At 36.7% G+C, this 15,476-nt stretch overlaps 1 protein-coding gene across 5 annotated transcripts in view; it reads left to right on the plus strand.

Annotated features, from left to right (window-relative positions):
- SMC6 (structural maintenance of chromosomes 6) overlaps positions 1 to 15,476 on the plus strand; it is an 88,721-nt gene that overhangs the window by 14,955 nt on the left and 58,290 nt on the right. For 4 of the 5 annotated variants that reach the window (XM_055378755.2, XM_063696045.1, XM_063696046.1 and 1 more), the window contains 5 exons: positions 598 to 703; positions 7,070 to 7,206; positions 7,818 to 7,879; positions 12,489 to 12,569; positions 13,584 to 13,685. In XM_055378755.2, the coding sequence (XP_055234730.2) occupies positions 598 to 703; positions 7,070 to 7,206; positions 7,818 to 7,879; positions 12,489 to 12,569; positions 13,584 to 13,685 (488 nt within the window). The remainder of the gene's footprint in view (positions 1 to 597; positions 704 to 7,069; positions 7,207 to 7,817; positions 7,880 to 12,488; positions 12,570 to 13,583; positions 13,686 to 15,476) is intronic. The other variant, XM_055378754.2, reaches the window with a different exon arrangement.

Raw genomic sequence — 15,476 nt, forward strand, 5'->3', positions numbered from 1 at the left:
AATCACAGCGCTTTGAGAGGCTAAGGCAGGAGGATCGCTTGAGAACCAGGAGTTTGAGACCACCCTGGGCAACATACCAACACTGTGTCTCTACAAAAAAAAATTAGCTGGGCATAGTGATGTGTGCCTGTAATCCCGGCTACTGAGGAGGCTGAGGCAGGAGGATAGCCTGAGCCCAGGAGTCCGAGGTTACAGTGAGCAATGATTGTGCCAATAGAATGTCATAAAAATTAGATGAATTAATAATATACGTGTAAATAGAGGGATGATTCATTTATTAGGTTGATAGGCCAAGGTGGTACAATGAAAGTTTTAGGTTGGAAAGGTGTCACAACAATTTTTACCATTTTCTTTTTAGTGGCAAAAATTTGATTCCTGAAATGTACTTTTTTTTGCTAATAATGGCAGTTCAATTTTTCCTTACGTATATAATTTTTTTTAAGTTGTTGCTTTGCACAGGAAGAAAATTATAGTTGAATTTTAACATTTTATTTTAAAGTGAGTCTCATTCATAAATCTTTTTGCATTACATGGTAGGAGTCAGCTTTTTCCTTTTTCTTTTAATGAATGTGATTTCTTCAACATCTGTTTCTTTAGGTGGGAAGAGTGCAGTACTCACAGCTCTCATAGTTGGTCTTGGTGGAAGAGCAGTTGCTACTAATAGAGGATCCTCTTTAAAAGGTTTTGTGAAAGATGGACAGAAGTAAGTGTTTGCTTTCTACCATCTATTTTCAATTCTTTAGTAAGAAAACAGTTACTTTAGATTCCCAGTTCACATAGACATGACTGGAAATGAAGTGCCTTCCCAGAACAGGAGCAGAGGTGTCCTATTTTTTCATTCCTTTCTTTTACCCCTTGTTGCTGGCATGGCTCACTGTTGCCTGTTACCCTCTCAAGACAGATAGCTTGTGTAACCTACTGCCATGTGCCTGGCCATCTTGCTTCTGTTACTTGCTGAAACAAATGGCTGTGATAAATCTATGTACCCTGTTTAACAAGTATTTATAAACCTTGCTAATTCCTGACTATTGACCCAAACCCAGCATCGGTGAGTCCACATTGATACGATAGTAGGGAGAGCAAAATCAGTGACCAGCCAAAGTGTCCCTGCACAAAACTTCTGTCTTTAGCTCTCTAAGAAGTCCCAAAATAAGAATTCTACTTTTTGACTCTAATTTTATACCCTTTAACCAAGTAGGTTGCCAGTGAGTTTAATTTGAGGACCACAATGACAGATCTGTTTTTAGTCTATCCCAGACCCTTGGTGAATAGTCATATCACTACTCTCTTTGGCTTTACATTTATATTTCTTTTTGTCATAGGTTGCCATCACATAGCTATATGTGAATTGTCCAGTTTGCATCATCATGGACTCACTGCTTTTTGTCCACTAGCTGTTCTGTCTTCAGGCTTATCTCTTCATTCTTTTCCATACTACCCCAGATACCTCTGAAGGGATCTTTGTTTTTCATAACAGCAAAATGCCCCAAATGCTGTCATACATCTTCCAGCATGAGGCTACTCCCATTCCTTCTTCTCATGCCCAGTGCGGAGAACTTTTGAAACTTTCATAATTAACACTAATATCTTTTTTCTCATTCAGTAGACTTTTCCTTCTGCTCAGTGTTATATCCATTTACTTTCTATTTTATTACTAAAGAATAGAACAAGGACAGGATGTGAATCAGGCCTGCAGATTTCTTATGTATTCCTCAGAAGCCTTAGGAATCTTAACCTTAAGCCAAGATTCCAAATTGACTCAAAAAAAAGGAGAAAAGATACACAGAAGATTATTTCCCATGCTCTATGGCCTTGGGAAAAAACTATTTGATAACAATTTCCAGCATAGTTTCTGTCTGCACTTCATGGGGCCCCAGTCCAGCAAAGTCTTCCTCTCACCACCAACCAAAATGATGTCTGTAGCAAAAAATTAGTTATTTTAACACCTTTAAGTTAATAGTATCAACTCTATTTCAGTTCATTATATTTAAAATTTTTTTTAAATTATTATTATTTACTAGTCATTAGAATCCATGAGAAATTCTTTTTTTTGAGACAGAGTCTCACTGTCACCCAGGCTGAAGTGCAGTAGTGCAATCTTGGCTCACTACAACCTCTACCTCCCGGGTTCAAGTGATTCTCATGCCTCACCCTCCCAAGTAGCTGGGACTACAGCCATGCCACTATGCCTGGCTAATTTTTTTTTTTTTTTTTTTTTGTATTTTTAGTAGAGAAGGAGCCTGGCCTCGAACTCCTGGGCTCAAGTGATCTACCTGCTTTGGCCTCCCAAAGTGCTGGAATTACAGGTGTGAGCCACCACACTCAGCCACAGTTCATTATACTTAACTATCCATTTCTTAGCTGTCCAAACAATCACCCAGTCTACTTGGCCAGATAGCACGTTGAATTTTCAGATACAGTCTTTAAGAAGAAATTATTTTTTATACACTGTTAAATGTTTTCTCAGTTAAATACTTTTTTTCCCCCCATTTGAGAAGTACTTAGACCAGGGTAGAAGCTTCTCTCTGAGACCCGTCCTCTGAATACTATTTAATAAAAAAAGACTAGCTTAAACAAATCACCGACTTCTAAGGACATGGCTGCCTGTAGAGTGAAATAGGTATATTTTATTTTTTCTTTTCCAGTACAAAATTGGGGGAAATATATTTTAAAAAACAGTTAGTGACAGCTAGAAACTCTAACCTTAGCTCAGTCTTCTGTCTAAAAAACTAACTAAAAGCAGAGTTTTTCCACATCTTTATTGTTCTTATCTATCCCCTTCCTCATTGAAAACATTTGGCATTTATAAAATTTCCCTTGTTTTTATAGTCTCTTGATTCTGTCATCACTTTTTTGCAGAATCAGCTTGTTGAGGTTTTTAGTTCTGCTCTTACTCTATTGCACATCTAAAGTCTATGAAGGAGTCTCACTTTGCCTGAAGAATGGTTGTCAGTGTGGTCCAGCACAAGTTTGAGATAGTTCTAAGGACTCTATCCCTCCCTTCCCCCATCTCTAACATTACACTTGCGATTGTGACACTTGGGCTGTGGGCCTCCTTTCTTGGGATATTTCAACTCTCCTTGGAGATGCTTGCCTAATACTGTTAGAAGAAGCCAGAGAACTGAACCTTGAGACATTGCCTGGGACTCATCCTTCTAATTATCCACCAAGCCTTTGCAGTGACAACAGGGACTGAATGAATCCTCCTAACGTATCTCTTCACATGAAAACCTTTCTCAGTGACCCAAGGCCTCATGCCGTTTGCTATTTAGATTCTCTTTAAACATATACAGTTTACTGTTCCCTCCCTTGGCCTTCCTAATACCAACCCTAGTAGCCTTGGGGTCTTTGCAGTAGTCTAATTTTTGACATCAGCTGTCGCACAAGGGTTATAGAGGGACAAAAACTCATTCTCCTGTCTTATGTTCCTGATTTATTTAGTCAGGGATACAGAACTTATTACAGATGAGCTGGTGACCCAGAGAAGGAGGAGTTGTATCATCTTTTTATATGACTTTTCTTATTCCTTGTTCTCATTGATGTGCACTGCTGCCAGTTACTTCCGTGTAGATAGATTGTTCCTGAGTTGAGAAAGAAGCCAAATTCTTACTGTGGCACTGCTTGTTTGTGTTGCATTCTGAAAAAAATCTCATAGTCTCTCTTTTCACTTAAGGCTCTCCTGTATTTACAGGCATTGGGCTCTATGGCTGTTGACCCAAATTGAGCATCAGCACAGACCATATCAGTGTAAAGGGGAAGACTGCAGAGCTAGTACCCAGCTCAGTTGTCTCTGTCTTCCTGCAGAAGTGGTTTTTTTGTTTGTTTGTTTAGCAGTAATTATGAGGCTTTTTTATAAATGTTATTTTTTAGAAGTATTTTGCTTTCTTGTATTTATTAGATTCATATAGCAGGCCAGGCACTGTGGCTCACACTTGTAATCCTGGCACTTTCGAGGCCGAGTTGGGCGGATCACTTGAGGTCAGGAGTTCAAGACTAGCCTGGCCAACATGGCGAAACCCTGTCTCTACTAAAAATACAAAAATTAGCTGGATGTGGTGGTGGGTGCCTGTAATCTCAGCTATTGGGGAGGCTGAAGCAGGAGAATCATTTGAACCTGGGAGGCAGAGATTGCAGTGAGCCGAGATCATGCCACTGCACTCCAGCCTGGGCGACAGAGTGAGACTCTGTCTCAAAAAAAAAAAAAAGAAAAGAAAATTTATATAGCAGTAGGATATCAGTGCCTCTGAAGTTCTCACTGTACTAAAGATAGTTTAAATACAAGGAGTAGCTAGGAATGAAGATAATAAAGTAGGTGTTTGGTAATCAAGAGAGGTGTTTGATAATTCAGAGAGCAAATATATGTAGTCATTTAAGAAATGTTTTCATGAGGTACTGTAACTTAATGCCAAGTAATCACACTAGCTAATGAAATAAAATATTCATTAGCTACATTATCAGAGGCCAGCCGCCCTTCCCCTCATACTTCAGTGGTTCTCAACCTTAACCGTTCATTAGAATCAACTTGGGGAGCTTTTAAAAAATCCCATTAATTGTAATTTTTCTGAGGCATATCTGTCTTAATTAGGTAATATTGTTTTTATAGAAAAACCACACCAATTTATTCAAGGTAGCTCTAGGAAAGGATATTTACCATAAAGATGCAGGGATATATATTCATGAAACTGCAGAGAGGAAATACTGCGGGGTCTCTTGAGGGACCAGACTGAGACCCTGTAAGAACCGAGTCACTTCTCTCTCTGGGGCTTTCTTTTAATTGCATCTCTGGCTGTCTCTGTGTGTCTTGTCTCTGGACCTCTGTCTTCCTTTCCCTCCCTTTGGTTTGTTCTGCAACTCTCCTCTGTGCACCTCCCTCACAATCCTAACTTAATTGGCTATACTTCTGTGTGTGTGCACTATGCTCTCCTGTCTCTCCTTGTGAAAAGTGTACAGGTAAGTGAGTGTGTTTCTCTCCATCACTGTCTCAAGTATGTGTACTTTCTTATTTTTTGCTAATCTTTGTTGCTGTGTGTCTTTGCATGTGCAGGCATTTATAAGTCTTACTGTCCTAGTCTGTAGGTGTATGTGTATAAGGAAGTGATCTTATGTTTTCTGTCCCTCTGGTTCACTGCCAGTATCTGTGAGTATGTTATGTCTTTTTATTAGCCTGCCTAAGTGGTTTCCGAAGAGCTTATCTGTTCTATTCAGACTTTTCTATTTTTTTATCAGACTATAATGCCCCAAATTGGTTTCTCTAGGTCTAGAGGCTCCATAACTTTGTAGCTCCCAGGATTCACCATCTCTCGACTTGATCATGTCTTAATTTGATTTTTTAAAACCTTTTTATTTTGAAATAATTGTAGATTTACAGAAATGTTGCAAAGATAGTACAATTTTCTGTATATCCTTCACCCAGTTTTCCTTAATGTAGATATCTTACGTAACTAAGATGCATTTATCAAAGCTATACAATTAACATTGGTACAATATCAACTAAACTACAGAATTCTGAAATTTTTTTAACCACATTTTCTTAGTTTGATTTTTTAAAGAAGAAAATCTGATTGCTTAGTTGGTAAAAAATTTCTATATTTAGCTCAATCCCAAGAGGATGGGATGGAAAATTATATCGTTGCTAAGCCCTTTCTGCTAGGGCACTTGTACAGAAAAGGATGGTGGAGCAACAGAGCAAACACTTCACTGTGTCTACTGTCTTAGCAGTAATTCACAATGAAGCTCATCTGGAGTATTTCTTCCTGCATTTCCCACAAATGGGAACAGTTTTAGAGTATGATTACAAATTCACAAAAGCAAGTTTGTTCTGTTAAAGGTTTCATTTAATTACCAATTAAAACACTTTTATATTAAGGGACTTTAGCATTTTGACAGATGCTCATATGAACCAGGTAAAATATCTGCTTTTATGTGTAAGGAAATTATATCTTTATTAATGTCCTTCGTCAGCATCTTTGTTTTTCTACCAAGTCTTATTTTAACACAAGTTGGAGTACACAAATAAAGATTTTTTTTTTTACTCCTATAGATCTTAAAATATGCGTGGCTGTAAGTCCCTAAAACATCTTTAAAACTTTAAAAACTATAACAGAGCCTATTGGTTAGGCAGATTTATACTCATCATTTTATATGTGTGTTTAGCTGCATTGTACTATTTTAAAATATGTCTTTTTAATGCCAGTAAAGCTTTAAGAAATTTTGGGCTTTAGTTTCTTTTTTCTTTTTTTTTTTTTTTGAGACCGAGTCCCTCTCTGTCACCCAGGCTGGAGTGCAATGGCACGATCTCAGCTCACTGCAACCTCTGCCTCCTGGGTTCAAGCCATTCTCCTGGCTCAGCCTCCCGAGTAGCTGGGATTACAGGCATGCACTACCATGCCTGGCTAATTTTTGTATTTTTTGTAGAGATGGGGTTTCGCCGTGTTGGCCAGGCTGGTGTCGAACTCCTGACCTCAAGTGATCCATCCACCTTGGCCTCCCAGAGTGTTGGGATTACAGGTGTGAGCCACTGTGCCCTGCCTAGTTAACATTTCTTGATATCAAATGGTTTTATTTTTTATTGCCAAGTAATTGAAAAATTAAAATTACCTTTCTTAATTCTAATCCCCTTTGAAAATGTTAACTACTTTACCATAATTCTTACTTCATCATTCTTTAATGGCCTACTGTCAAGCATGATGCTTTATATAACTTACAGTAGTCAGGCAGTATAATTTTGATTACATGATTTTTATGGGAAAATGTATAACTTATCTACATGTCTTGAAACAACCGAAACTTAATGGTTTTTGTGCAGATGTGCTATTTCTATTATGGATAGAATAGTCAGTCAATTATTTTTTTGAAGCTTCACTTATTCTCAACTTTATTTTTTTGTTAGGCACAGTATCGTTAACATTATGCTGTAGCGAACCATCAGTGTCAGCTGTTGATGTAAAGCTAATTTGCAAATGAGTTGGCCAAATTATTTGGTGGTTTTGAAAAATTTGAAAACTGTGGCAACCTAGTATTGTAATTACACTGTATCTTCATGTAACTTAGCTCAACCTCATTCTTTCAGCTCTGCAGATATCTCAATAACATTGAGGAACAGAGGAGATGATGCCTTTAAAGCCAGTGTGTATGGTAACTCTATACTTATACAGCAACACATCAGCATAGATGGAAGTCGATCTTATAAACTTAAAAGTGCAACAGGTTTGTTTTGATTCTCTTTTCATTTCTTATAAAATATTAGGAAATACTCAAAAAGAATTAGATGACTGCTGGTATTGATTAAACTATCTTCCTTGTAACATGATTGGTTGTGTGCATATATATATATATACAAACACACACACACACACACACGTGCATATGTTACACATGGTTGTTTTACCTCAGGATATTATAGCACCAAAAGCATGATTAGCAGAATTGGGGATTATTTGAAACAAGTTGTGCTATTTTGTTCTCACCTACAGACTTCCTATCACACCAGGGTTTTTATAGCATGTGGAAATAAATGGTTAGCAAAAGGTGCAAAATGACATAAAAGAAGAGGTGAGCATTTAGTTTTTAAAAAGAGATAGATAAGGAGCAAAATATGTTTAGCTGTGGGAACAAGATAAGCAGCATTATTGCATGTGGGTACTTTTTCTTCCTCTGTACTTGTGCCATGTTCATTCATATTTGTACATATTCAATGGTACCTTTCTTGATGATGCAATGAAAGCTAACTAGTATTTATATTTTGTAAGTAACTATACATTTTTTCTGTGTTATGCCCTAGAAACAGTTTGGTTATTTCATATGTTTCTTATAACTAGGCTCCGTGGTTTCCACGAGGAAAGAAGAGCTGATTGCAATTCTTGATCATTTTAACATCCAGGTAATTGGTGAATTTGTGTTTCAGATTAATTCATACACCTTGTCATTTTTTTAGTGCGATTTCACTTGTGTAGAAAAAATTTAAATGGCCTCATATGAGTAAACTGACCACAGGAAGCATATGTGTAACTATTATCAATGAAGTTGTTTAAAATTTACTAATTCGGCCGGGTATGGTGGCTCACACCTGTAATCCCACCACTTTGGGAGACCAAGGTGGGTGGATCACCTGAGGTCAGGAGTTCAAGACCAGCCTGGCCAACATGGTGAAACCCCATCTCTACTAAAAATACAAAAAAAAAAAAAAAAAATTAGCTGGGTGTGGTGGCAGGCGCCCGTAATCCTAGCTACTTGGGAGGCTGAGGCAGGAGAATCACTTGAACCCAGGAGGCAGAGGTTGCGGTGAGCCAAGATTGTGCCACTGCACTCCAGCCTGGGCAACAAGAGTGAAACTCCATCTCAAAAAAAAAAAAAAGAATTTATTAATTCAACACAGGATTGTCAATACATAATATAACACCTTTAATTTGATAGACCAGTCAAGAGCATTTAGTCTATACTGCTCTAGGCTAAAATTTATCTTAATAAGGATGTCAGGTTTCTTTGCTTTTTGCTGTCCTAGTCAAAATAGCATCATTGTTCCCTAAACTCAGTTGCTAAACTCTTCTTTTTTTTTTTTTTTTTTTTTTTTCTGGATGAGTGTTTAGCTTCTACAGTTGCTAAATTCTTAAAGAAAATTTATTCTAGAAAGATAAAGCATTTCTCTATTTTGGAGCTATCGATCACACTTGTAGGGGCCAAGGCTTAGTCCTTTCTGCTAAGATACTTTGGCTGAATTAATTGATAATAGGGTACATGTAGTTCTATAAACATTTACACAAGAATTACCTTTAGAAGACACCTAATCCAGGCTGTTTGTTTTGTAGATGAGAAACTGGGAGCCACAAAAAATAAATTTATACTTAGGGCTGTCTAGACGTGGTTACTGGTAGAACCTGGATTTGGGATCCAGACATCCTGTTTCATTCTACTGTTCTATCCATTGTGCAATACTGCCTCGTTACAGAATTAAGAACACCAAGACTTGCCATCAAATAAAAAGAACAATTAGGAGTCTGGGTCTGTTTTCCAGTTTGGTTTAGAACAGAGGGTACAGAACTTTCTGTGATGGTGGAAATGTCCTGTATCTATGCTATTCAGTGGGGTAACCACTAGCCACATGTGATTCTTGACTAACTTGAAATTGTGACTAAGAAATTGAATTTTTAATTGTATTTTTTGTAAGTAGAAAAAGCCACACATAGCAAATGGGCCTGCTGCATATCAGACAGTACAAGTTTAGGAAAAATAATTCTTAAAATCTAGAGAAAAGCAGGTACAGCAAATAAATTTCAGACTAGAATGCAGGACAATTTATTAGAATCAGAAAAACCAAAAGTTACAGTTGATGGAATCATGGGTGTTGGGAGAATCTTGAAGGGCATTCAGTATACTGTATAAGTACTCTGTATTTACCCTGTGTAGAATCTCCACCAGGTTTTCCTGTGCAAGTGCTTGAAAGGATAATGGTGGGGTAATCACCTCTGTCCAAGGCTTCTTCCTTCTTCTGTGGACAGCTGTATTTATTAGAAAGTTTTCATTATGAGGAAAATTGAAAAAAGCCTATTTCTGTAAGCTCTCACTTCCTTGGGGGAATGTAAAACATGTTATTCTCTGTTGAAATATTTAAAGATTCCTAGTCCTTTTCTTGCATGGTTTACTTAATGCATAACAAAAGATTCAGGTTCATTGATTAAAATGCAGAAAGTCTAGAGCTGTGCCACGGGTAGATGTGGAGGACTTGAAGAGTGGGTAGCTCAAATTGAGATATGCAGTAATGTGAAATACACAGCAGATTTTGAAAACTTAATATAAAGGAATAACTTAGTTTTTTATATTGATTACATGTTACAATGATAATATTTTGGTTATATTTGATTAAAAATATGTTATTAAATTTCACCTATTTCTCTATATTTTTAATGTGGCTACTAGTACATTTAAAATTGTTTGTGTGGTCTGGGTGCAGTGGCTCACATCTGTTATCCCCACACTTTGGGAGGCTGAGATGGGTGGATCACCTGAGGTCAGGAGTTCAAGACCAGGCTGGCCAACATGGTGAAACCCTGTCTCTACAAAAAAACACAAAAATTAGGCAGACATGGTGGCACATGCCTTTAGTCCCAGCTACTCAGGAGGCTGATGTGAGAGAATTGTTTGAACCCAGGAGGCAGACGTTGCAGTGAGCTGAGATCACGCCACTGCACTCCAGCCTGGGTGACACAGCGAGACCCTGTCTCAAAAAAAAAAAAATTGTGTGTGACTTGGCGTATATTTTTCTTGGACATTGTTGGTCTAGCATAACCAGGAGGGAAGGGGGTATTTAATATCTTTAAGTGTCTGATCATGTTTGTCTTCTGTGCCTCCGTTTCTTATCCTCTTGCTGAAGTTTACCAGTTTTTGCTTTTTGCTTTTTTCAGGATTCTGACAGATAAAGCTACAACATTCTTTTTTTTTTTGGTTTGATTTTAGAGACTGGGTTTTGCCATGTAGCCCGGGCTAGTCTTGAACTCCTGGCCTCAAGTGATCCTCACACCTCGGCCTTGGCCTCCCAAAGTGCTGGCATGAGCCTTGGGACGGGGTCTCACTCTGTCGCCCAGGCTGGAATGCAGCAGCATGATCACAACTCCCTGCAACCTCCACCTCTCAGGCTCAAGTGATCCTCCACCTCAGCCTCCTGAGAGCTGGTACTACAGGCGGGTACCATTACACCCGGCTAATTTTTGTACTCTTTGTAGAGACGGGGTTTCACCATGTTGCCTAGGCTGGTCTTGAACTCCTGGACTCAAGCAGTCCACCTGCCTCAGCCTCCCAAAGTGCTGAGATTATAGGTATGAACCACTGTGCCTGGCCAAGATTCTTAAATAATCCCAAGAGGAGTATAACAAGTAGGAACTCCATTTCAAAAACAATGAAAAAGATATAGAGAAATGAATATAAACTTCGGTGAAGCTTTTAATTGAAAGTTGATGTTAAGATGTTTGTTATTAGAGCTACTACTGCGTTAGGTCTATTAAGTCAGATGCAGTATGAAATGAAGAGCTGGGGGGGCTTTGTGAAAAAATATATGGCAGATGGAGTCTGGTCTATATGATAAGAAACATGTCACATGTAAAGTTTTGTTTATAACTACATAAATGGTTTTTATTATCTTGAAGAGAGGCCCAACATTGTACTTAAGAGAAATGTTTTAACCATTGGTATACCAACAAATTACACAATATTTATTTTGTAGACGGTGAACATGAAGGGTTTAAAGTGTTTTTCATTTATACAATAACCTTATGAAGATTATTTTTAAAATGTAAACTGATTTGTTAGTAATTGAGTAATGACCCTGAATCTTTTTGAAAAAAGTTGTATTTTTTCTATACTTTTCCAATTGTACTTTGATATCTTAACTTGTTAGGTGTATTAGTCAGGGTTCTCTAGAGGAACAGAATTAATAGGAGATTTTACATATATATATATAAAAAGAGGAGTTTTAAATATTAACTCACATGATCACAAGGTCCCACAATAGGCTGTCTGCAAGCTGAGGAGCAAGGAGAGCCAGTCCAAGTCCCAAAACTTGAAGAACTTGGAGTCTAATGTTTGAGAGCAGGAAGCATACAGTTTTGGAGAAAGATGTAGGTTGGGAGGCTAGGCCAGTCTAGTCTTTTCACGTTTTTTTCCGCCTGCTTTATATTCTAACCACAGTGGCAGCCAATTAGATGGTGCCCATCCAGATTAAGGATGGATCTGCCTTTCCCAGCCCACTGACTCAAATGTTAGTCTCCTTTGGCAATACCCTTGGGAACACACCCAGAATCAATACTTTGCATCCTTCAATCCAATCAGGTTTACACTCAGTAATAACCGTCACGTTAGGCAAAGATAGTTTTATTCAAGCAATGACTAGTTTCCAAAAGATAGAAATGACTTCATTATTTTCATTTGTTTTACAATATCCTCATGAAGGAATAATATGAAGAACTTCTGTAAGAAAAATAGACAATACTTGTTGTCATGATTCTCATTAGAAATAACTGAGTTGGACTGTGTTTAGTTGGAGTAACTGACTTATGCAAGGTTACATAGGAAGTTAGCAACAGAGCTCAAACAAGAACCCGAGGTGGCTGACTCCTTACCATGCTAGGACTCTTCCCATTCTGCTGTCCCATGATTAACCAGTGGCATGAGGGTGATATTCTATACAGCAGGTAAGAAGTGAAAAACTTTATAATAAAAACACTTTTTCACAGGGTTCTTATGCTTGTGCCCTCATGTACTGGTAGAATATTGAATGTTAACTATACCATATATGTTGGTATAATGAAATTTTAAATTATTTTTCCTGCATTATACATTTCTAACTTTTTTTTAATATTTTTATCCTAACGTTATAACCTTTGGCTATTGCTTGGCCTTCCTGATGGCACCATAGGTCACTTGTAATCTATGTTTCAGTTTTTACCTACCTTTAAAGCATTAAAGTAAAATATTCAAAAATGACTTTTTGTTTGTTTGAGGTGGATAATCCAGTTTCTGTTTTAACACAAGAAATGAGCAAGCAGTTCTTACAGTCTAAAAATGAAGGAGACAAATACAAAGTAAGTGGCACCAAAGTAAATATAAACCCATTTAAAAAGAATACCTTTAGGCATATTGTAAACAATATTCTTGCTCACATAATGGAGTCTGAGTTTTTTTTTTTTTTTCCTTAAAGCCATCTATTTAAAGTAATTCAATTTCCTAGATTAGGAAATTGTTAAGTAAGATGGGAGTATAATTTTTTTAAATCTTTGTTTTTACTTTTTGGCTTTTAATTCTTAATCTTTAAGGAAATACAGGGTAACAGTTGCTCCTACATACATAATAACTTGTAAATCTTTTTTTTTAAGACAGAGCCTTGCTCTGTCTTCCAGGATAGAGTGCAGTGGCGCAATCTCGGCTCACTGCAGCCTCCACCCCTCAGGTTTAAGTGATTTTCGTGCCTCAGCCTCCCAAGGAGCTGGGGTTACAGGCATGTGACACCATGTCTAGCTAATTTTTGTATTTTTAGTGGAGATGGGGTTTCACCAGTTTGGCCAGGCTGGTCTCAAAATCCTGGCCTCAAGTGATCCACCTGCTTTGGCCTCCCAAAGTGCTGGGATTACTGATGTGAGCCACTGTGCCTGTAAATCTTAAACTATTAAAAATTTTAAAAACTAACAAAATACTTGACTATACTGCTAAATATTCTGTGTAGCCTTTTGAGTGAGTTTTGGTATTTCTTACTCTAAAAATTTAAGATGTACTAAGACCAACGATGCCAGTCTTTTCAGCTGTTCTTCTTAAAGAATGGAATTAGTGAAAATGAGCTTATTACCACACCCCGCAGTGTTTTCTTTCATGGGGTTTTAAGAGCTTTTGCAAATGAACATGTGGATGTGAGCATAGTAGGTTCCGTCAATTTGATCTGAAATATGATGTATTCTTTTGTGTTTGTGTGATTGCTTATGTTTTTAATGTCTTTTTACATCACTGATCTAAAAGTTTTCAGAAACTAAATTTTTCTTTTTCTTTTTAACAGTTCTGTGGAAGTTTACAAACTCCTAATTGCGTTTTTTTGTTATTGATAATAGTTCTTCATGAAAGCAACACAACTTGAACAGATGAAGGAAGATTATTCATACATTATGGAAACGAAAGAAAGAACAAAGGAGCAGATACATCAAGGAGAAGAGGTTTGTAAGCAGTTAATGTAAATCTTTTTGAGATCAGCCAAATTCTTATAGTACTTACAGTAAATGATATTGTGAAACTATGTGTCTGTATATTTATATAAAACTAGTAATATTTTTATAGCACTCTGAAGTATATGCAATGTAGTGTTTATATTCTGGGTATTAATTAGCTATTAGTTTTTTATTTTGTAATAATGAGTGTGTACATGTCTTACTTTCTCTATTAGATTATAAGCTAGAGAACAGGGCAGTATCTTACATACTTATCTTCTGATAATATGACTAATGGGTTCCACAATAAGGTATGGTAGTTTAAGTAGTTTAAAACCTATAAGTAGTTTAAAAACTGCAATATTTCTTCTGCTGGGATAATAAGCATAAGCTTCAAGCTGTTATTAAACATAGTATGCATTTATTTATAATTATATACAGTAATCTACAAATCATAGTAATTATAACTCTAGTAAAATGTTAACATTCCTTAAGCAACTGGTAGGTTAGTAGCAGCTATGACATCCTTACTCACCAGGCTTGGCAGCTTGCAAATTTGCTTGCACTTTAAATCACTCATGCCAGCCATGACTTACTTCAATTTGTTTTTAAATCTGTTATATTTTGTTCTTATACTTTCTTCTTCAGATTCCTGAAGATCCAACTTTCTGTGTGATAATCAGAGACCTCAAAATTTTAAGGCTTACATTATAGCTGTTTATCCAGCATATTAAGTCCCACCAATTTTATGTAATTCCATATCTTGTTCATTTGTTAGTTTTATATAACCAGTTGAATTTTCATCAACTTTGTAGCTTGTCCTTTTGAGGTAGGATTATACTAATGATTAAAGTCAAATTCATTATGTTATACTGACCTTTTTACTTCACATTTTTGAGGAATACCTATTTTAAGTTAGGTCTATAGTTAGGTGGTTCTTTAAATGAAAACTCAAAAATCAAGGATGAGTATATTTATTTTTATTTCCCACATTATCCTTTCAAACCTGGGTTATGTGGTGGTGTTTAAGGAGTTACTATAAACCACAAAAATACTAAAGCACACTTTCTTGGAATGTCAGTGTTGTTATTGGGGAAGGGAAATATTTGTATATTCAAACTGTACCTACTATATATTACATTTATTATTTTTAATATAATTAATCAGGACTTGAAATAAATTTGTTTGTTTCAGACACTTGGGATTAAACACTTATTTTCTCCATGGTATACAAAGTATACCAATAACAATTAAAGATACTGTAATTATGAAGTATAAGGAGCACTTCCCTAAATTATGTAGGAGAATTCCTGATGCATAATATGCACTCAATAAGAACTTTTCTCTTAATTGGTGAAATACCCTATATTCTCAAAATAAACTCTGGGTTTGAATAATTAAGTCTTTAAGAAATAGCATGTAAAGGCTAGAAACTAGAATAATCATTCAGTCAATATTAAGTTCTTACCATGTGCCTTGTAGCATCGTGCTTTGGCCGTGGTCATATAGTGACAGATAAATAGGATTCTTGGGATCATACACCTAGTTATTCAGCAGGAAACATAGATGGTAAATAATTTGAGTATCGTGAGGACTACTAAAAGAGATGTAGACTAGACAACAACACGTAACAGGGTACTGGCAGTGTCAGGGACAGTCATGATGGGGGAGTTATTAAGGAAGTGATGCCTAAGAAGAAAACTGAAGGATAAGTAATACCAGGCAAAGGATGGTGAAAGCAAGGAAGGATGTTCTAAGAAATAGCATGGTTAAAGCCTCAGGGGCAAGAAAGCATGTGTG

The sequence above is a fragment of the Gorilla gorilla genome, chromosome 12 (genome assembly GCF_029281585.2).
Source record: "Gorilla gorilla gorilla isolate KB3781 chromosome 12, NHGRI_mGorGor1-v2.1_pri, whole genome shotgun sequence".
Lineage (NCBI taxonomy): Eukaryota > Metazoa > Chordata > Mammalia > Primates > Hominidae > Gorilla > Gorilla gorilla.